The sequence below is a fragment of the Argiope bruennichi genome, chromosome 2 (assembly GCF_947563725.1).
Source record: "Argiope bruennichi chromosome 2, qqArgBrue1.1, whole genome shotgun sequence".
Classification (NCBI taxonomy): Eukaryota; Metazoa; Arthropoda; class Arachnida; order Araneae; family Araneidae; genus Argiope; species Argiope bruennichi.
The window spans coordinates 129820986-129845642 of NC_079152.1; the positions used below are offsets into that span (position 1 = coordinate 129820986).

Consider the following 24657-nt stretch of genomic DNA (forward strand, 5'->3'; position numbering starts at 1 on the left):
ATCTCGAAATCGCAAAAAAAAAAAAAAAAAAAAAAGATGCAAAACTAAATAATTTTGTTGATTTTATTTAATGTGAAGATACATAAATAAATACCTTAAAACAATATCGATACATTTCATTGAAACATGTTAGAAGGAAAATGCTTTTGTGATAGAAAGAAAGGTATATTTTACTTTTTATATCAGGTAGCAAAAATATGAAGCTAATTTCTAATAATTTTATTTCAATAGAGACGAAATAATCTTTATGTATATCAGCAGATAAAGAGATTACAGGAAACATTTTAAGAAACAACATGCAATTATACACATTTGACAATGTTTTTTTTGTTTTTTTTTTATTTTATAAGTGTGAAAGTTTGGCAATTAACCCTTTAATTCCAGCTGTCATCAATAAACGATTCATATTTTTAAAATATATCATTCATATTTCTTTGTTATTATGTACGTTGTTAGCAAATAAATGCTTATATATCTACTAAGAATTTTATAAACTTTTATACATTTATATTCATTTAAATCAATCTTTTTACATTCCGCTTCGTAAACCGACATAGTTTTATCCGTATTAAAGGATTAATTGCAGTTTTAAGGAGATTCAGCTTCGCTCGATTTCTTGAATTTTCTCGAACAGGCTCCTGATCCTTTTCTGAAGAAATATCTTCCAATCAAGAAAACAGATTCAAATACGTCAGCGACTTGGACTAAGGAGATTCCTAACCAAATGCCAATGAATCCTCCAATGTAACTAAAAGTCTCTACCTCCTGGGAGAAAATAAATTCGTTGAACAATCAGTTAAAAACAACACTGATGCTAAATAAAAAATAATTGAGTTACATAAAACGTATATTGATTAATAATATAACGTAAAATATCTGTGAAAACCGTTTAAAAATTACTTGGTATCATATACCATCCATGAAAAATTTCTTGAGTTCCCTATTTTTAACACTATATGTATAATATTTTATAAAATATTTGGCCGTGATTGCAAATACGTTTTCTTAGATCAATAATTTAGTCTTAAACATATGGAAATAGTTTCAGCAGTCCGAGATGAATGTCAAATAATAAAGTGCAAATACAAATTAAATTTTGATTAAATATGAAAGGTTTTTCTAATATTATGTATTAATTTATGGCTATTATCAAAATAATTATTTAATCATAAAATGTATTTTATTCATATTATGGTAGTCTACACTAGTTTCTATAATGGAGAGATAACAACATTTCTTAAAGAAAAACAAGTTGTTTGTTTTATTTTAATACAGGTGTAAGTATAAAATACAATTAATCATAAATTGATTTACAAAATATGAAATTTATAAAAATTTTAGGCAGAAACTATGTTTAAGAAAGAATTGTATCAATATATGGATTATAAAATTTAAAAGATTTTAAATACTTTATTACAGCTTCTTATGTAGCTTTATTAAATGCATTATATCGCTTGTGCATGCATTATCTCGTTGCAATGCATGCATTATAAACTCTTCTATATTATCCAGAGAATTTTATATGAATTCTACCACTTATACGATGTTAATTGAAATAAAAATCACCTTGTTGTCTTATTGTTTTAACTTTATTAAAACATATTTTTATCGACAGCCTTTTGTTTCAGTATCCATCTTGCCGTTGTAATATAGTGATAACAATTCAAAGAAGTTTCAGAAGGCCGACTGGAATTGTACTACATAATAATTATTCCATAAAACCCTTGCTGCAACCATTCAATAACGCGTTTAGTAATTCCAGATTGCCAACCTCGACAGAGCTTTTGATTAAATAATCATCAAATTTACCGAAATTTTTTTCCATATATAGAATTTTCGTTAGCAGATAATTTATTATCGAAAGAAAAACCATAAATAGTCAGTAAAATCCATGCGAAATATATTTTATTCGCATTTCTCTCATTTAATTTTTTATCCTTTTGCTTGACTTACATGCTTTTGCCATGAGATTAAAAGTATTTGCATATCCATAAAACAACTGATGAATATCCAGCAGATTTGAAAAAGTTTTCGAGGGAAAAAAATGATCCAAAATAAATGATGAATACTTACCTGATATTGAGGTTTATAACGTATCTTTAGAGTTTCTGAATCATCAAAATAAATTACGACTCTAATCCTGCGCCTGCAAAAATGAACACATAACTAGCAATATATGTCTAACATATTTAAAAAGTGTCAGCAGTGTTGCTATATAAGAGAATGAGAATTTTTGTACAAATTATGGGAATTACAAAGAATAGAATGAAAAATTATTCTAATCTTCAAAAAAATTCAAATTGTTGAAGTTTTTCTCGTTTCAGACTTTAATAAGCCCGACAAACACATTTTTGGAATTATGTTCGTCTGTGAGCTGTAGCTGTACGGCACATAGTAGATTTCTGTGGCATTTAGACGAAATATAGAGTAAGTAGTATATAAATGAATATCCCAACTTTACAGGGTTGTTGAAAGGATACAAAACAAAGTATAACCTTGTTGTTCATTTGAAATTACAAATGACAGTAAAAAGTTTGAATTTAATATAGTTATAAATGTTCATTATAAGCACTTTTAAAAATATGAATGATAAAAAAATGATACGATAGCTCATTCCATACTATTTCATCATTTCTAATGCAATACTTTAAAAATCGGCAGATATACATGTCTTAAGTTTTTTCACGTCGTTTGGTACCAGGAGAACAAACTCCTGCTTTTTGGTGAAACCCCAAGGAAAAAAATCCAATATCGCCATAAGCGCATACTTTTAGGATATACGTGCAGAAAGAATTGTGGGATGAATTATCATACTGCTTCGATATCTTTCGTATTTTTGGCTGGGCTCATACTGAATATTTATAACCATGTTGAATTTAAACTTTCACATGTTATTTTTGAATTCCGATGAGCAAGAAGACTACGCTTTGTTTTGTATTCTTTTAACAGGCATACAAAGATGGGATATTCATTTATAATCCCTCTGTACATTCGTCGGAATTCTGAATGTCCGACTGTCCGATTATAATGCAACACGTTAGCTATAAAATGCTAACAATTAAATAAATAAAGTTTGGTACATATATTTAGAATTTAATGTTCATATCGAACTGATATTGAACTTATTACAAAACTTGAACTAAATTCTTCAAGTTATTTGCCATACGTCTTTCCATACTTTCTCATGTAGATAAATCCGATAATACAAAAAAACAGTGACTTAGATAAAGAAAACTTGGCTCATTGTTAATTTTTTTTTATATCAAAGATCGACACAAATCCGTCAGTGGATTGACCGTATTTCTCTGTTTATTTTTTCGAATCTAAATGTGGTACCTGAAAGATAATTTAGATAAATGATACTTGATCAGCTATCTTGTCACTACAATTGCTGTTCTATGAGAAATTCAACTTTCAACTGGTCGACAAAGAGGCTTTCAAAATACATACTCAGTTTTCTTCAGACTACTCATGCGCGGGACTTTGAAAATAAAAATCTGTGCATTCGTTGTGCTCACAACTTTGTAAAAAAATTACAATTTCACGTAGGAAGGATAAAAATTACATCTTACTACAGGTTTAATAGTATGCGAAAATGCTTTGGAGTCCAACTGGCATTTATTTAAGTTTCAACCTTTTCTTCCTCTTTCGATTTTTACTCCAAACGAATCAGATTTAATATGTGTTTTGTTTTTGTTATTCTATAATAGTTTTAAGTGTATGCTAAATCTGATCGCAAGTTAGCTATTTCTGGAATAATCTGCAGTCTAGTGTTATGTATAATAAAATCCATCAAATGTAATTTCGGCTTGATTTAAAGATTGTGTTCTAATATTTGTATAATACATATAGATTTTCGAACGTTCTTACAATTCGTAAGTATGAAGTTACAAAACTGTTACAAGAAAGTCATCCAGGAACAAAATACAAACTTGCAACTTGCAGGAATTCAAATTTTATACTGAGAGCGAAAGCGAATGATTAATAATCTGAAGTCTTCTTGTGAAGTGAAATTAATTACTTAAAAGTAAGAAAACTACACGGTGCCAGCAACAGTAAACAATCGCAATAGCTGAGTCTGCTTTGTGATATATTTTATAAAAAGCAAAACCAAAGTATAAAACTAGTAAATATTAAGAGTTCAAGTATGCCATAAAAATAATTCTTACTTTTAAAAAAATAGATATGCAGTAACTTTAATACTTGTCTAATATTTTTTCATTGTTATGCTTTAATATTATAACATGCATTATTATAAATATAGTCAATTTCATGAAAATTACAATAAAAAAATATAATTTAAGAAAATAATACCATTGAAATGATATAGTAAATCTGCTGTATATCTATAGTATTTGCAACATTCAGCATGTTTATTACAAACACAAAATATAACTATTATTCTTTAAATCTATATATGAAATCTGAAACTATATACTTTGAAAATCAAATAATCTTGAGCTTATACTTACGAAAAGTCTTCATCCTCATAGAACATCTAAGGAAAAAAAATGCAAGTTATATTGAAAGAAATCATTCTTTACTGTACACTTCAATAATATCCGATTTCTGTTTCTGTATATATGCAATGCAGTTGATTTCTAAGCACAAATAGTTTTGAGTTTCTTAAATATTTAAATATATTATTGAAGAATAGATCAGCAATATAATAAGAAATGTCATAAACATTTCTATTACTGTAAACAAAGTTTTCAACATTTTTTTCTCATTAAAGATGATTAAAAAGATTGTGAATTTGATTCGTTATTTTCGTTAGCCCGTTACTTCACATGATTATCGTTAAAGACACTTCTAAATAGAGGAAATAAAAGTCATGAGACAATAATAAGCAAATGTACAGATGGTAGTAGTATCGCGCACAAAATGTAATAATGGCCAATGCATTGGCTGGACTTTCATTTCTATTCAAGTGATTCCTGTGAAAAGGTTTCTGACTTGATTATGGCCGCACAGTGAGAATTTAACAGACTTTGAACTCGGAATGGTAGTTGGAACTAAAGGCATGGGATAATTCATTTCGGAAATCATTAGGAAATTCCAAATTCCGAGATCCAAATATATATATATATATATATATATATATATATATATATATACATATATATATATACATATATATATATATATATATATATATATATATATATATATATATATATATATATATATATATATATATATATATATATATATATATATATATATATACATATATATATATATATATACATATATATATATATATATATATATATACATATATATATATATATATACATATATATATATATATATATATATACATATATATATATATATATATACATATATATATATATATACATATATATACATATATATACATATATATATATATATATATATATATATATATATATATATATATATATATATATATATATATATATATATATATATATATATATATATATATATATATATATATAATGCCATGAAAATTGATTAATGATAAATAAATAAAAGATATCTCAAAGCCCAATATTAAAAAATATCTTTACTGAAATATTTCGAATTTTTTACATATCTCCGAATTTGGAAATTTATGCATAAAATTGGCATAGTATTGATCATTAATTATTAACAAATGTCTTATTAAGGTCTGAAACATTTTCATTCATTTTATTCTGAATGTCAGTTGGACTTCGCGGTCGATATTATTAATCTTTTAAAGTCATAAAAGTAATATGATATGAATATGAAATGGAGCCTAGTTGTTGTACATCTTACTGTTGGCATTATTTTTTGAAGTTTCTATTAAACATTTATTAATTTATAGGTAAAAAAATGGAATTTTTTTTTTAACATAACCAATTGGACCGCTTATAAATGAACCTTAAAAGGAGTTTCTTCTTATATGAACTTTGTACAGAAAGCAATTCATATTACAATATGTCCGTTAATAAACATATTTAGCCAAATGCTATTATTAATATTATGTCCAGAAAATAGGTGTTCTATCATTTTGAATTTATAAACAGAGTAAATGTTAGTTCTAGATCATTCAAATGATAAGAATCCACTATAATTAATGTTAAAATTATACAACAAGTTTTGAAAGAAAATATGTTTTTTTAAAATTTCTAAATACTTATTAAATCGCGTGCTAATACGTATACCCTTAGCAACAGTGAAATAGAAAATCAGTGACGAAATTGTCTGTAGATATGTATGAAATCAAATTGTTGGAAAAATAATTTCTCTCTCTCTCTTTCTCTATATATATACATATAATTTTAATGTAAATTGAAAATTATATTACCAATTTTTTTTTCTTATTTTAACTTCATTAATAATTTTTTGGTACTGTTTGAATAAAAAAATATTTTTTAAAGTTTTATTTAAAAAACATACCTACATTTTGTCTTAGATAAGTCTCCTGCACTTCATAAGAGAATTTCGACCGCCTGAAATAATTTTTAAAAAATTGAGATGGCATTTCTAAAATAATAATATTATGGCATAATATTCTATTATTTTGTTAAGCTTTTTAATGTATATACTTAAAAAAAGTATATTATGGTGCACAATAAAAAAAAATCAATGTGGCATACGATGAATTTTAAATGTCTGCGTATTTAAAAGAAATTACGTATAAAATTTAATATGAATGCTTACAATCAAGATAGATTTACATAAAATTCATATTACACAAACATGATCTAGTACTTAAAAAATGAAATAATTTATTCGGAAACAAATGTATGGGGCGTGTATAAAAAATCTGTTTATTGACCTTTTGAAGAAGCCCTCGAAAGCATCCCACACATGTTCAATGAAATCTAAATCAGTGAGAACATTGGTTTATATATTCGAAAGATATCTTTTTTTCCACAAGCCACTAATATCAAGAGACCAATGTGTTCACACTTTAATGTCTATAAACACAAATTATGCATCTATGGACAAACGGAACAGGCGCACATAGCGAAGGAATATTCATCGTAGTAACGATCGTTGTCACTAAAATTCTTTCGAAAATTTGGAGTAATATCTTTTCAGTTATCATCATTTTTACACGAGGCAGATTAACAGCACCTTTGCCGTCTCTTTTTCTCATATTAGTCGTGTGAAAATATGTCTCTATCTCTCCCACTATCAACTGGCACTGAGAGTCATTTGAAACCTGAAGCCACTCTCGTCCAGTGAAGAGGACACAATCCCACTGGAAAGATTTCCTGTCTTCGTCACACCATTGTGAACGGTGTTGCTCAAATTAAAAGAATTGACTAGTTTAAACTCTGATTGCTTAATAAAGAGAGGACACTCTGATTTATAAACTGTATTTACAAAATTGTGGAATTAAATTTAAAAATTGATGTTGTTGCTGAAATTGGCGGTTGCAATATCTCTCAAAATGGAGGCGAAGCATACAGGCGTTAGCGTATCAGGGGATATGAAATTTCATGTGAAATAAAAGTTTGTACATACATAAGGAATTTTATTTAGAGGTTATAACTAGGGAAATCTAAAATCAGTCGAATGTTTTTCTTTCAAAGAATATGCAGGGAAATGTTTTTTTTTGTTGTTAAGATTCTATTCAAAGGAGGATGAGAACAAGAAGTTACTAATCACAAATTGCATTACATATATAATCAGTGTAAACGGTCCCCACTAAATTGTGTCAAATATTCGATAATAAATAAATGTGCATGCGTTATACTAACAGCACGTCATTGGCGAAAAATAGTAATCAAAGAGCTTATAACTGGCAATTTTTTGATATTAATTGCTGGGATGTGGTTTGCTGATGGGCAAGCTCTAGAATACCAAATGCGTAAATTGAATGTCTTTTTTTCCAACCGATATCAAATCAAACTATGGCACAGAACTACATATGAAGTCACAAAGATCTCATACTAATTTCCGTATATTTAAATTATTGCGTTTTTGAGTTATTTTCCAAGTGCATACATACTTGCGCAAATGCAGATCTATAGACGTTCAATGATTTGACGGATATTGTTTGAAATTTACCGATCTCCACTTTAGATGTTGAGTTTCGTGCATATAGTATATTTTGCTTATATAGTTATCTTTTTACCTTCTGTTCAAACTAAAAAAACACCTGCTGAATGGATTACGCTCAACATTTAACAGGAATCTGCAAATTCGATGTTATGACCATGTACAAAATTTTAATCTACTAGTTGAATATGCGTTTGAGTTATCGTGTTCACAGACAAAGAATAATAATTAATAAAATGTGTTTTTTGGATTCAGGGGGACTTCAAACCGCCATTTGTGCAATATTGTTCTTTATTTGAGATACTGCATTATATAGTTCAATATTCAACAACTTTATACAATATTTCAAAAATTGCTTATTATCATACAATACATGAGTGATACTATGGGTAACGGTTTATTAAATTTTCGAGTCTCATTATATTATAATTATTATAATGTATTATAATAATTATACTAAATGAAAGTATTATAATGCTTTCTATTTGTATACTCCTTATACAGTAAATAAGACTTGACGAAATTGTTTACAGTTGATGTGTGGGGGGACTGTTTAATATGTCAATTTCTTTAAATATACAACATCTTCTCGGCTACTTTAATATACTAAGTTGTTAGTTAATGAATAAAATATTACAGGAAATTGTATATTATTTTGAAGAATAAATTTCATAAATACAAAAGAAATCTGAGAGAAGTTTGAAAAATTAGTCTTTTTGCATCAATTTCGATGTTCAAATGGTCCCAAATTAAATTTTTACTTTAAAAAGAAACTCAGTGATGATTATATGAGGAAGTTGCATACTTACACGCAATCATCTTTGCATTTCGCTCCACATATGTCATATGCATTTATCAGTAATTCTTCTGGGCAGTCATCAAATTTCATAGGATACATCGAAAATTCTGAAAATTTAGTATCAAAATCATTAAATCGTTATCCTTACATCCAAAGAAATACAAATTGAATTTATTTCCAGACATTATATCCATATATATAAAACCCTATTCAATCTCCATACTGCTTTCTACAATTTTTTTCTCAATAGGAACAAACTTGATACGCTCAAAGTAAATATTATTCTTTTATTTATAAATATTAAAAAAAATGATTAGAAGAAATTGTTCGAGATATATTTCGGTAGGTTCAACTAGAAAAATGTAAAACATTATCAATATTGTACTTTTTATTACCATGTGTGATTGATTGACAATTTGTAAGACAGACAATTACAATTTGAGCAAACATTTATAAGTTAAAAAAAAGAGTGGGAAAGGTGCTTTAGAAAAATGGGCAACTTTAGCAATTTTGTTAAAACCAGTTTGTAGAAAAAAAGATTTTTTTTTAAATTTTTTTTTACTACTATGAAAAGACATTACACTCTAGTATATACTTTTTATTGTAAAAAATATATGAAAATATAAAAAAAATAAAAAGCTTAAAATTGAAAAAAAAAAGAAATCTAAAAAATGTTTGCAATTTTATCAGAAAATTTAAATTTCCCACCGTTTTTATCGCAAGAAGGTTCAATTATGTATATGATATTTTGCACTATATTCAGCTGCTCTTCATCCTGGATAAGCAAAAAATCTTCTTTCTGCCAATCATATCGATATATACTCATATTTTCCTTTCCCATACAATTAAGTAAATTTAATACTCGATAATACTTCATCCTGCACGTTTGGGAAGGAAAAAAAAAATCTTCCTTCTGCCATTCGTACAAAGATATGACCTCTCAAAATATCCTTTTTCACACGATTGAGCAAGTTTATTACTCAATAATTATTCATCCAGGACGCTTGGAGAGTGAAAGATCTTCCTTCTGCCATTCATATCAAGATATGCCTCAAATCCTCCTTTTCCATTCAAATAGACAAGTACTTCAGTAATGCTTCATTCTGCACGTTTGAGAAGTAAAAGACCTTTCTTCTGACATTCATACCAATATATGATACCTCAAATTCTCTTTTACCATTCAATTAAGCGAGTTTATCAACAAATGCTTCACACGTTTTTTTCCAAAAAATCGCTTTATTGCTGTTTAAAACTTTAGTTTTGAAGAGTCATACCATTCTTCTGGGTCATGTGGACATCCAGATTTCTTAATGCTCTCCGGATATATAAAGAAGAGGCTCAATCAAATTTATCTCGACTCTTATGGTCATTCTTTGATTGTTCTTCTATTTACAAACTCCTACTTTTAAATTAATTTGCTATGAAATTACGTGAAAGGGACTGGTCTTTTCTGTTTCTTGTTTTCTGCAAAACTGTAAAATTCTGTAAAGCTGTTGAATCTTCTTTTCCCAAAGAAATTAAGAAATCGTTCTTGAAGAACATCAAGTATTATTCCCCAGTCTGCACAAGTGAGTATTAACTTGGGGATCTCATCTTCTTCATCATCGCTCAAATATACACTTGAAAATTGCTTTCTTACTGCAATGAACTGAATTTTATGCTAAGCCAGACGAATTTGTACCGAATAATCCTCTGAGATATTGCTTAAATTATCAAACAAAACAATTCTGCATTACGAATAAGACATCACTGCTCAATGATTTTATTTTCTATATTCGCATTTTCTTTTTACTCGCACCATTAAAATATTTAGTTTCAGTAAAACGTTTTTGGGGTTTACTGAAATAAAATCGCTTCCGTTTCAACTTAAAACTCAAATTTCAGGTGAGATGATAGAAAATTAAGCGTTACATAGTACAATGAACACAGTAGTATAAGGTTCTAAAATAGAGTCTGTTCTATCAGTAAAAGCAATTGAAGTTTAAGAATATTTTGCTGACAATTAAACCAGATACTCGCAAAAAGTGGCTATTAATTTATAAGGATTAAATGTGAAAAATTGCTATTATTTAAAATCTCTTCTTTTCAATGAAATTATCGGAGCCTTTATCACTTGGTTCAGTAACATAATATGGAAATTAAGACCATTTTTTTTCAAAAAATTGTGAAAGTACCCCTTGTGGCAAAGTATTCTTAGTTAACGGTATTTGAAGATCAGTTAAAAATAAGTAAAGCCCTAATTAATTATTTGGAAATTAATACTTCGAACCATTTTATGTTCTTTGTAATTTTAAATATAATAATTTATTCGATTTTATATTTTTTGAAAGAAGCGGAATAAATTAAATACCCTTATTACTTTCGTAACTAAATTAATAATTAAGTAATTGTATATATTTTGTAATTATAAAAGCATCATTTTGAATCAATTAGTATTTATATAAAAGTAGATGGAAATTTATGAGGTAAAATTTCATTGATGAATATTTAAGTTACCTCTTCTGCAGGAACTGCAGTAACATTTCATGCAAATCAGGCTTTAAGGGGGAAAAAACTTATTATATATGTTATGGTGAATGTGATTAATGCGGTGATTATATATATATATATATATATATATATATATATATATATATATATATATATATATATATATATATACACTCTTGTTCATTTGAATTATGAAATACTTCTTCGAATACGAACTATCACCGGTAATTATATATGTATATAATTACCGGTATATATAATTAAATATAATTATATCTGTGCATCCTTGACGCCTCTCGTAAGTACAAAGCACTTTTCTGTTTTTATTAACAAAATGCATTTTAGGTTAGTTTTGAGTGATATACTAAAATATTAAGCGTTAGTTAAACATTTCCTGCTGTTTATTTTACGTTTTATTGTACATAAAACGATTTTTCAAAGTTGGAATGACTGTTTTCTCTTTTGTTACACCCGTTTTAGCTTTTTTCGGATTATCCGTGATTTTTGTTATTCGACGGCCGCGCCACCGAATTCCGCGGATAATCGGGAGTGTAATGTATGTATATATATATATATATATATATATATATATATATATATATATATATATATATATATATATATATATATATATATATAATTACCGGTGATAGTTCGTAATCACTACTGAACTTGATGATTATGAATAAATTTTTTGTTTGGCTATTTTACGGTAAATGTAATATTACCAGTTTATTGCTTTTACCGTAACATATATATCTCTTGCCAGGTATATTAAATAACGGAACATAAAAATGAACATCGCTTACAATTCATAATACAGACGTAATTTTTAGGAAGAAGTATTTCATAATTAAAATGAACAAGAGTGTATTTACAGTATGTGAAATTCATATTACAAAAATAATATTTTGAAATAACGCTATATTTGTTGGTATTGTATCAGCAAATAATCGTACCTTGAAAAGAAATGGACTATGTTTCCTTTTAATGAATTGTAAGCGAGAAAATTATATGTAGTATTTAATCTGGTATTGATACTCTTATTAATTTTTGAAGCTAAAAGGCGTTTACCAACATAGTCTTACTCTTACAAATAACGGCTTTAGAAAAACTGCAAATACTTTCTTTTCAGGTTTAGAAAATACTTTATTTTCAGATTAGAGAGCAAATGTAACCTAATTTAAAGAAATGTCATATAATTTACTACGAAATTAAATAAATGAAATAAGAGAAGGACGGTGTAATCAACTGACGCCAACATAATGATAGTGAACAGTCCAAAGTAACCATTACTCTTCTGGATATTCTGGAATAATGAGTCAGAGTTGAATTTTGATTACGAATTAAAAGCGAGAGGAACGGAAGTGACGAAAAACGGATCTCACTGAAATGACCATTAGTACAAAATAATGCAGAGAAGGAGTTTCCAAACTGTGAATTATAACCTACTGCTTAGTTACGACAAAATCTTGATTGCGTATACATATCATACCATAGTTTGGATATTTGTTATGTAGGTCTAAAACTTCGTCAAACAACATGATTCAACCATGGCAATAAAAATAAGAAATAATAATGACACGATAAACAAACGAGCGTGATAACTTAGGCCCCCACCCACTGAATCAGAAATTATTTTTCGCCATCAATATTGAATTCAGTTTGCGCATACACTGACTCTGATGGTATTTATTATCATTTCAATAAATATTAATTATACTTAATAATACATTTTTTAACCTAAGGAAAGGTAATTTTTTTTACTATAAAACATTTTTCGGAAAGAACGGTTGTTATTAATATATATATAAAAAAAATCAACTTTGATCGTTAAAAAAAATGCAGCGAATAATGGTTCGCTACAATTTCGAACTCTAAACTACGCTTCACAGTGTTTAGAAATTTGAGATCCACTGATCTAGTTTAGTTTAGTTATATTAACGTCCCGTTTTGAAGCAACACTAGGGCTATTTTGGGACGGACCTCGTAATTTTGAACAGCGGTCAGATGACGAGGACGACACCTGAGCTGGCACCCCCTTTCCACACCACACCACACCTGCGGGAGGACGTTTGGTCAGGACGGATTTAACGTGCAACAGACCCCCTCTTTGGTGGAATCGGGTCTCGAATCTGAAACCCTCCGGTTCCGAGGCCGAGACCTTACCACCAGGCAACCGCGGCCCATCCACTGATCTAGAGCTCTTTCTATATACATAACTGTATTTTATGGCTATATAAGAATGTTCAATTAAAAAGAGTTATCCTTTATCTTTTCTCTGCAATCTGGAGTATGCACTTTTTTTTCACAGTGTTTGCTAGGTTGATCACTGTTAAAATATGACACTTTATAACAGATATTTAAATTGTTGATTCTTTAGAAATTATCATCCATTTGTTCATGTATACATTGCTATTACTATATGAAAAGAAAAGAGAATATATATTTGAATAATTTCTTATCAATTCTTATAGATATTGCTGTTGCTATATGAAAAATTATGTAAATATTTTAATTTGCGAAACATGCTTATCTTTCTATTGTTTAAGAAATGACTATTATAAATAAAAAAAATCAATATTTCACGTTGATATTTACAAGTTGGAAGATAGGTTTTAAAGGAATTATGTGTCCAGATCATAAAGATCAGATTTAAAAATCTATTTAATCTATTTTACCAAAATTTAGATATTTAGATGCAATTTCATCTCTCTTTTTACAAAAAATCTGGAAAACTAAATTCATTTTCCAAATAACAATGCCCATATGTTCACTATTTTATTAACTTTGCATATTTGATTTTTAAAACAAATTATACATTAGTAGGTACTACCATAAAGTAATCCATTTTTATCTAAATAAATGCAATAAAAATCAAAAGACTGTAAATGCAATGCGCATGTGGTGAGCCAAAATAACGACAAAAGGCGATACTATTCCTGTATGTCCCTGCCTTATTGACCCGAAGCTAAGAAGTCATCTAATTATTTTCATTACCTATCGTCAGAGCGGGTTGCTAGGTACTTTCGGAAAAGAAAAAAATTAATTAAAAAATAAGAGAAACTTGCAGAAAAGAATGGTATTTCATAATTTAGATACATTTAAGTAATGGGCTTACAACAATTATTAGATAACGCTGACAGTATATTAATTTTTTTGTTTCCCGAAACCTGCCTGCACTGATGATTTTAAAGAGGTCAAACCAAATGCAATAAAGAGCAGATATGTGCTTCTAAAGGATAGCCTTCCTTTATTCTCATATCTGTAAGTACCCATTTTATTATTACTAAGTCAGTTCATACCATCTCTGATTACAAACCTTTGTTAACACTATGTCACAAAAGCTACCCACTTTGTTTAGTTTCTTAAACTTCAATTGATTGTCTGATTATCTCATATTTTTATTCAATTACATGGACGTGTTTACTTCCATTTCCATTGGACGTATGGCAATCGCTTCATCACATCTAGATCAGTTTCTTCAAACAGTAAGCTTGCTATGTATTTAATAATTATTTCTATGATACATACCTGCTTCACAATAATCTATTTTCGCCGGGTACAGAAGAGTTGCAGTAGTACAATTAAAACATTGTTCCACAATATCACCGAGGCATTTATGCCTGCACATCTGAAATAAAAGTCCATTACATTTGGCATTTCATACTAATAAACATTTGGTCATTTTTATATGATTTTATTTATAAGTTTGCAAGGTAAAAATGGGCAGAAGAAAATATTAGTTGTTATTAAGAAGTCATTTTTCAAAAGAAGAATTATTGAACTTTTGACTAATCTGATAGATTTAAATTAATAATCAAAGTATTTTGGAGAAAAAAAAATTTCATGATCTTAACAATAATAATAAATTATAAATTTAATATTGTTTGAAATCTATTCAAGTATTTAAAGGACTGACTTACTTCTTGGGAGCGCGGACCTGTTTTATTTGCTTTAAGCCACACATCTGTGTAATTTACACAGTCAGTTTTATATGGGTACGGTAATAGTTCTTCTACTACCTGAAAATAATATTCTTTTATTAATTCGTGATATATTAATGCAAAAGTAAAGTAAAAGCCAATGCTTCACTTCATTTTCAATGAATTAAAATTCTAATTGCGATTTCAAAATAGCCAACTCGAGATGCACATTCGAGATGATGCATTTTCCCAAATATAAATGTGCTGAATTTGATAGTCTTGGTCAAAGGATCGATCATGTAGAAGGCCAAAACACAGACACACATGCACACACACACATACATAAATGCACACGCACACATACATTCACATACACACACACGCACGCATATGCACATTCATCTTCATCATTAAGGTCAGTTACAAGCAAGATAAAAAGGAAATAGTGGCAAACACTAGCAAGTTTAAAAATACTGAAAAACACTAGTAAGTCTGCGTTTGCATTTCTGATAATCGAAAAACTTCTAATTAAAGAATCATTAAATTATAATAGAAAAATTTGATTGCCAAAAGTAATAAACGAAGATGAACTCACCTTTTGTATCGTTATCCTGTATAAATAACCCGGTCTCATAAAAGTCCCTTGTTCAAATGGGTTAACAGCTTCATATGGGTTATGTACGGAAAACAACATACCTGGTATGGAGTTAGGGAAGAATTTCTCATGCTCTTCGGGATCAAATATTAAATCGTCATTAGGGAACTTCCCTGTTAAATAGTATGAATATGATGTTCTATTATTAGTACTTCTAAAAACTTCAAAGTTAAAAACCCTTGCATTTTTTTATACATTTAATAGATAATTCGAAATCAAAGAACCTATTTTTAGTCATCAATAAAGAACTGTTTTTCAAAAAATCGCACAAAAATTAAAGTAGTCTTTATATAGTTTTGGTTTTCGAAATATTCTAATATACATATATATATGCACAAGTTAATAATTAATGTTCAGGAAATAGACTGTACTTAGTCATACGCATAATATTTAATGGATATTTCCAGTAAAAATGTATTTCAAACTTTAATTTGTTTTTTTTTTAAAATTTGTAACAACAATTAAATTTGTAATTTGTAACAACTATGAATTATGAAAATATTTGTTTTTTTTTAATTCTTTAGATGCTTGGTTGTAAAATCATTAAGAATGACACGCGTGTTCTTCAAGTATGGATAATTTACTCTAGTTAAAGAATTGTACCACCTGCCTATCTTATAGATGTATAAAGATATGATTTGTTCTGCAACCAATAGTGTCATTTTGTTACCGCTGCATTTTTTTTTTACCATTTTTGCTGCTGTTTTTATGAAGTATGCTCAAAAAGATCATTTTCAATGCATTTTATAAAGAAAAGAAAAAAAAGCCTTGCATTTGAAATTAGTATGATACTCCAACAAAGTAAAAATTCTGTCAAGTGTTGTAAAAGCAATACAGCTAGTTGAAAATTATTTTTGATTCAAAATTTCCATTCAATTTTAATCAGCCATTGAAAACGTTTTCTGATGATCGCTATTTTACATTTGAAAATTAGCCAAACAACCAAATTAGTTTTTATCGCTATTTTACATCTGAAAATTAGCCAAAATTGGCACTTTTGTCCTCTTTGCTAAACTATAAAATAATTATTTTCTTAATTAAACGATTCCACATGGTTTAAATAGTGCGCGCGCGAAATGACGTTACGTTTGTTGTAATTTTACAAAAAATTGTCATGATTTTCATCATTTTATATATTAAAGCGAAATCATATATTATGTCAAATGGTGCTTTAGGAGAAAAAGGCACTACTTTGTATACTACATATGCAATTTTTATGAGTATCAAAATGTAATAATATGGAAGTCTACTTAATGTAAATGTCAAATTAAATTCTATTATTTTTAGAGCATGACAAGGTTTATTTAGAAGTTGAAATCTCGATGCACATTATTGTCCTTTACAGCTTCAAATAAAATAAAATGTTTTCGTTTAAAGCTCTGAAAAATAAATTAGGCTTAAAAACATCTTTATTTTGTAATGCTTTCTATTTTATATTTATTTCTTACAGAAATCTTAAATATAATCAAAATTAATAAAATGTTCGTTGATCTAAGCTATAAATTAGACAAGGCGGAACTAATAAATGGAATAAGCATAATAATATGTAATATTTTCAACTGATAATAATATTACTCTTTGCTCATTTTTAGACATTAAATAAGAAATATGAAATTGTTTTAGTGAGCAATAGAACATAAATAGTATCATGTAAATTTATTATTTAATTCGATATTTCCATAAATTCTTGTGCATAACTTTTTCGTATATTAAATATCAATCATTTGCTATCATCAAAACAAAGAAATTCGAATCATAATCATAATAAGAATTTCAATGTTATTCGAAATTATTTCGCATAATTAGATTATTATTGTATGGTTTCATGGCTGCTCAGTTAGAATGTAGTTTCATGCATAATTCAAAGCAATGCATAACAGATCAATACAGATTATCCTCCGCGCAAGTAGATGGGATTCGTCACATTCCCTTAATTTCAGAAGTGTAAATGCTGTTACTTAAAAAATCCTTAAATGACGAGAACCATGTCTGAGATACTTAAAAATCATTTTGGAAGGATTAGTCTATTACAAAGCGATCTTTGTTATATTGAATCATCATTATATCTCAAAGCGATATAATGTTTCAGTCCCTTCTTCGGTCATAGACAGTACTGCAAGGTATAAGTCCTTGCAATACTGACCAATCCTTGATGGAGATCTTTCTATATTTTATTTTTATGGGACCATTTTCATTGATAAGAACCTGAAATGAAGAGGCTGATATGTTTGCAATAGTAACATTTGATGATAAAATTGTGAAGTTACAGATCATGCCTTTAGATTTAAAGGATTTATTTCTTCAAATACCGTTTCTCATTCAGCCAAAGGCACAGAAACAAATCTGATATGTATAATACTTTTGAATAAAAGAAGAACCATTGAACTTCATGAGCTTCTCTAACGTATCCTAAAATGTTCTTACTGGCTCCATGCCAAGAATATCACATTTTCTGCTACTTCGCTGAAGTCAGATTTTAAGATTACTTATCAGTCGATCATATAGAGAATCCTTCTAGAGCTTTCTATGGATGCCAATATTGCTGTAGACATCCAAACATTTTTTGCTACACTAATAATAATGTAATTTTATTAACTGCTCTGTGACCAAAATTTACAGCCATAGCTGTTTCAGCAGTTTTCTTTTCTTCTTGTCACAATTCTCTATTTTTTCGAATGAATTAACGTCTGCTGAGATAAATGGACCTTAAAAATAACGTTTAATACTAAAATGAAAATCTCTTCTTAAAAGAATTCTTCATAATAGGAATTATTTTGATATTTATTATTAAACGAAAAAACGCGATATGTAAAACATTATTGGTGTTTGCAATCAGAGAAATGTAAATGTAAATTTACTGTTATGTTGAATTAAAAAGATTTGAATAGAATAAATTAAGCATAATATTTTAATGAAAAGGTATGATAATAAAATATACTTTACAATTTCCCACTTTTTTTATATATCGAGCTGATGAAGTGCTGTTGATTCGTTCGCCGAGAGAATAGCACGTTGAAGTGGTTTCTTCTTCTGTATTAGCCCTCAAAAATGGTCCATTTGGTTTCTCCCTGAATAAATACAGAAAAAAGCAATATATATATATAAATTATTGCTCCTGAAATATTATAAAATATTTTCATGTTCGGAAGCAATGGTGTTTTGCTCACTCTAATGTTATTTAGCATAAATTTATTTTTTGTACGTGCAATGAAACTTGTTCATTAATATAAGCAGCATTAGATTTGATATATATTCACTATTTTTTGTGAAATTTCCTTATCATACAATCATGGAATATACTTTGCATGCTAAAGAAACTACTCAATCTAATTCTATAAAAAACACTCACTCACTATTTCACTCGCATTCTATGAAAAAAGAAATTTTTTCCACGTAGTGAATTTTATAAACAGAATTGCGTTGTACAAACATACAATATAGCAAATATGATCAATATACTGTAAGTAACAAAAAAAAAATCGAAGATGGAAATATTTATCCTTACTTGTTAATCTTTATCTTGTGCGAAACTTTTTAAACAACCCATCTAAAAAATAAGTGCAAACACTTTTTTTATGCAAAAGAAATAAGTATAAGCTGTGTAGGACTTCTATAATAAATAATGAATTGTGAAAAAATATTCCATTCGGCATTCTTGATAAACACTACTCCTGAATTGGTTAAGGCCTTTCACAAAATAGATGACATTTTTTCAATATCAATGTTTTTTAAACAAAGCATACTATCACTCACTGTAAGGCTGCACAGGTCAAAATTTTAACATGAACTTACCTTGCACTTAATTTTACTACACAAAATTTGAGCAATTATGCTGAAATTATTCGTCTTAAACTTTAGGAATTTGATTTTTTTTTTCCTTCGGAAGGGCAAAATATTTTTTCCCAATAAAATCACGTATTCTCCACATAATTAGAACATCATTACTTTAGAAAGGATGGAGGAGAAAGAAAGGAGAACTTAGAAGAAATGATGATGATTTACTTTAACCAAAATGGGACACGACGAATTCACATCTGTTGGTACGTTGGAACACTTCATTTTGCATAAATATAAAAATAAGAACAACAATATTGGTTTGTGATTAAGCATCTGATGAATTAAGATTCCGAAAGACCACTGTTGTACTTGTCTGTATAAGAAACATTAACAATTCACTCTCTACATTTTATCTATGGCAGATAGATCTTGCAGAACATCATTTCTAGTAAACATTTATCCCAAACCATGAAAAAGAACGACTACAGAAACTACCAAAATTTGTTATTTGTTTGAATATTAATATAATACTGAATTCTCAGAATTATTTTGCATAGATAGCAACATATGCTACATGTTTTTTCCTTTCTTGAAAGTTATTACATTTTTTTCCCTTTCTGTTTCTTATACTGTAAGTTTGCTAAAAAATCAATCAATCCTGTAGAAAGACTATATTTTTGAAAAAAATTAATTTTTAATTTTTGATATAAAATTCAAATAATCGCATTTTATAAAGAGAATAGCAATATTTTCCGTCCACAATACTATCATATTATGGTTTTAAAATCACCCTCTTTCAAACACCGAGATTCTCAAACTATTAGAGTTGATCGCAGATGAGATTTTAGGTTGTTCTTTTTTTAATATTGAATAAAATTATGTAATATAAGCATTGTCTCAGTTTCACAATATTATAATAGACTTTAATTATTTAATTTTATTAATTAACTATATAAAAATTGCAATGATTGGAATTTTGGTGGGAATGAAAAAATGATAGGCACGGAAAATTTTAGAAGTATATACATAACTGAAAATTTTTGATGGGCACTAATTAAAATAGGAATTGAATTTCAATACAAAAAGGAAAAAAAGTCACATGATTCCTTCTCTAAGAAATTAGTTTCTAGAAATTAATTCTTCTATAAAGGAATATTTCTTACTATTACTATTATTCTCGGCTTTTCTTGAACATTTTTCATCCTTACTTTTACTCAAATTCAAAAATTACTCAAAAATAGTTCAAATAGCTTTTATTTTTTATATTATATTTACATTTTTGACATCAAAATTCCTGTATTTTACTATTCTAATTTTGGTAGATGCCTTATTTACACATTTCTCGTGCTTTATTCCTTCTATTGCTCATGTTTAATTTTTGATCTTTGTTTTTATATTACACTCCTTTGATACCTATTTTACATTTGAATTTGTTCTGTAACACATATAAACAAAATTACAAATTAAATACTAAAAAAACTGAATTTTAAATTTTTGCTACAAATTTATTTACCAATTGCCACGAACTAAAAAGTTCTTCACATCATGACCAAATTCTAAAGCATGTCCCGTGTTTCTCAAAAACTTCCAAGCATCTTTAACTGGAATCTAAAATTACAGAAATCAGAAACACTTATAAATTTCAGATTAAATGAAAATTCCTGAAATAACTGTACTATTTTCTACCTAATCTTATATCGCATTGCTTTTAAAATTGTTTAAATTTCTTAAATACATTTCCTATAAGCATCTTAATATTGAAATTCATAAGTACTGGAAGACTCAAATATTCATGATATTGTCAAATATAAAATAAATCCTAATAAGCTTGACAACGTAATGGCGGTCACGTGACAAAATTAATTCATTCTTCTCTATATGTTATAACTCTATGATATTTAAAATTTCACCCATTGTCAGTAAAGTGCAAAAGTATTTAAAAATACATTGAAAAATAAATTTCTGTCATGCAATGGGCAATTATAATATAACCTTCCATTTATTAGGAAATATGTTACCATTAATTTAAAATAGATTACCTGATTTGAATATGAATAACGGAAACGTATATTGAAAATAAGCTAAAACCATTACATTTGTAGAAAATAATAGAATAATGTAAACTTTTGTAAACATCTGTCACAACAATCTTATCATCTCAGTGATACGTTACCATGTTTTCAAACACATTATTGGATTTTCTAAGGAAGAATATCGAGATAAAAGTAATAACACTCTTCGTTTTGAAATATGTGTTTTAGCAAATCTTTTATTGTAACGAAAATGGTATAAATCAAGAGATAATACAGTAATATCTCTTTTGCATTGTTGTTCTAGGTTCGTCCAAACATTAACCTTCACCATTCTTCATTTCATGATGATTCGTTGAAATTATGGTAATATCTGTCCACTTATGCCTAAGAATTATTGGTTTTAATTCGTGATGTATATCACGTAAATTTATATAACAGGGAATAGTGTATTACTGAAGTATATTACGAGTTGAAGTTTATAATGAGAATATTCTGTACTCATTGTCATGTAAGGCCAAAAACTGCAATGCATCTAATCATCTACTCAATTGCATTACCGCATATAAAATAGCCATATCAAAATCAAAATAGATCAAGAGAAATTTTTCTAATTATTTAATATACAGTACTAATTAGTACATGATATAATTAGAGTAATTATTAACACATTTACGTCCGTACAGTTCATAAACATTCTCTTACCTTTTATCTGGACGTTTTGCAAAGCTACTCAGTAAAATATACAAAGAGCAAAATACATTCGAACATAATAAAATTAGCTGAATGTTTTATCGAAATTATTAAAATACATTCAAATATATTTTAGTTTAATTACTATATATATTTATTAAATTTCTCTTAAAAATAAAATAACTTCATGTTAATAACACTGAATTCATTTAATTTTTCACTTTTTCATTTTAAGTCGCAAAGTAATCACAATAATATAGCCCAATTTTATATTTACGCATCAAATTGTGAGATTTTTCTCATTTATAACGACTAGCATAAATTCATCTGGTGACAATATGCCAATAGCAGTACTCTGATGTGATCAGTAATAACGGCCAGCTTGCCAATGACAACACGTTGATGTCATCAGGAAATAAAGATTGATTTTTTAATGACACTATGTTATTGTTATCGGATGTTAAAGTATTAATATATAAATTATTAAATGTCTAAATATTCATTATAGTTCAATTTTATTGGATGTATTAGCAAAACAATATTCTGTTATAATATTTTATTTTTTGATGTTCCTTGCTATTTATTATTTCTGATGTATCAGGTGTTTACAGGTTTTGAGTAAACTTTCAAACTTTTGCAAAATATGATTTTAGTGCTTTCTTAAAACTTTTTATCTTCATTATTTTCTATTTATTATTTCTGATGTATCAGGTGTTTACAGGTTTTGAGTAAACTTTCAAACTTTTGCAAAATATAATTTTAGGGCTTTCTTAAAACTTTTTATCTTCATTATTTTCTATTTATTATTTCTGATGTATCAGATGTTTACAGGTTTTGAGTAAACTTTCAAACTTTTGCAAAATATGATTTCAGTGCTTTCTTAAAACTTTTTATCTTCATTATTTTCTATTTATTATTTCTGATGTATCAGGTGTTTACAGGTTTTGAGTAAACTTTCAAACTTTTGCAAAATATAATTTTAGTGCTTTCTTAAAATGTTTATCTTCATTATTTTCTACTTTTTTAATTTTTCATCATTTATAACTTTAATAAATATTTTGGATCCTTGAAATTAATGGTTTTCATCGTCCTAATAAATGGTTTAAGCATATCTCATCAAGAGAAATTAAAATTATGAGATTAATTAATAGCTAAATTCTGTATATTTTAAATTAACATTTTGTCATCATAAACACAAATAATATATAAAATTTCAGAAAAATAGTGCATCAAAAAATGAGGGAAAAGCTATCGGTAACATAATTCCATCTATGTATATTTGAAGCTTATAAGTATGAATAAAGTTTACTGGAAACATAAATTAGAAATATCAGAAAAGGCCAGAACTTACCTTTGTTGTAGTATTACCTCTGCAGTATCGTGGTTGTTCTTCGCACAATGTTTCATCAGAATCAACGCATTTATCGGGAAAAGCCTCGCAAAAGTCACTTCTTTTTATTCTATGAAAAAATATTCACTGTCTAATAAAGGATATATTCTAATAAGTGATATTTCTAGATATAATACAAAAATTTGGAAAATTATTCCTTTATTTAATTTGTAGAAATTAACTTTAAGATTATTAATTTAAGAAAATAATCAGTTTAACTCTATGCTTGTATTCATTTCATTGCAGGTGCAATTAAATTAACTTGGTAATAACTAAATATGCAACTATAACTATGCCTTATGAATGAAAATAATAGATACATAAACAGTGGTACTTTTTATAACTGGAACAAAAACTCAAAAAAAAAAAAACCCTCAAATTTCAAAAATAATTAAATGAAATCTCAAAAATGAATAACCTAACGAAATAAAAATAATATTAAAATAAATAAATGAAATCAAATAAATGAATGAAATAAAATGAAAATAAATATCTAAGTACTACATTCTGTCTTAAATGCAAGAGTTAATAAATTCTGCGTTATTGTAGTTTCCTTGTGTATTTCTAAGTTGTTTCAAATAAAAGCAAGGAATTATAAGGATTTAAAAATGTTCGATATTTAATTGTTAAAAAAATTTATATCAATTAAAGTAATAGTTATATTCATCTGATATTACATTACTTTTTAATTTATATTGCTATCATTTCTATTATACTATTAATTGCTCTCAATTTTAATGACTAAAGAATCTAATCTCTGAAGTAACTCCTTTAAATCTATTTTATACTGAATTATGAAGATAAATATTTATTTTAAAACTATATCATTTTAAGAGATTGAATTTTCTTTCGTTTCATAACACAAAATA

The 24657-nt window shown here is 27.4% G+C and overlaps 1 protein-coding gene across 1 annotated transcript in view; it reads right to left on the reverse strand.

The window, feature by feature from the left end:
- Positions 1-240: 240 nt before the first annotated feature.
- Positions 241-24657, reverse strand: part of LOC129960033 (amiloride-sensitive sodium channel subunit gamma-like) — a 34003-nt gene continuing 9586 nt past the window's right edge. Inside the window, exons 3-13 of the mRNA XM_056073053.1 lie at positions 23750-23858; positions 21189-21283; positions 18842-18966; positions 15839-16011; positions 15244-15342; positions 14852-14951; positions 8838-8934; positions 6419-6467; positions 4473-4498; positions 2074-2146; positions 241-765 (exon numbers count right to left, since the gene is read on the reverse strand). Coding sequence (XP_055929028.1) covers positions 589-765; positions 2074-2146; positions 4473-4498; positions 6419-6467; positions 8838-8934; positions 14852-14951; positions 15244-15342; positions 15839-16011; positions 18842-18966; positions 21189-21283; positions 23750-23858 — 1123 coding nt within the window. The 3' untranslated portion in view covers positions 241-588. The remainder of the gene's footprint in view (positions 766-2073; positions 2147-4472; positions 4499-6418; positions 6468-8837; positions 8935-14851; positions 14952-15243; positions 15343-15838; positions 16012-18841; positions 18967-21188; positions 21284-23749; positions 23859-24657) is intronic.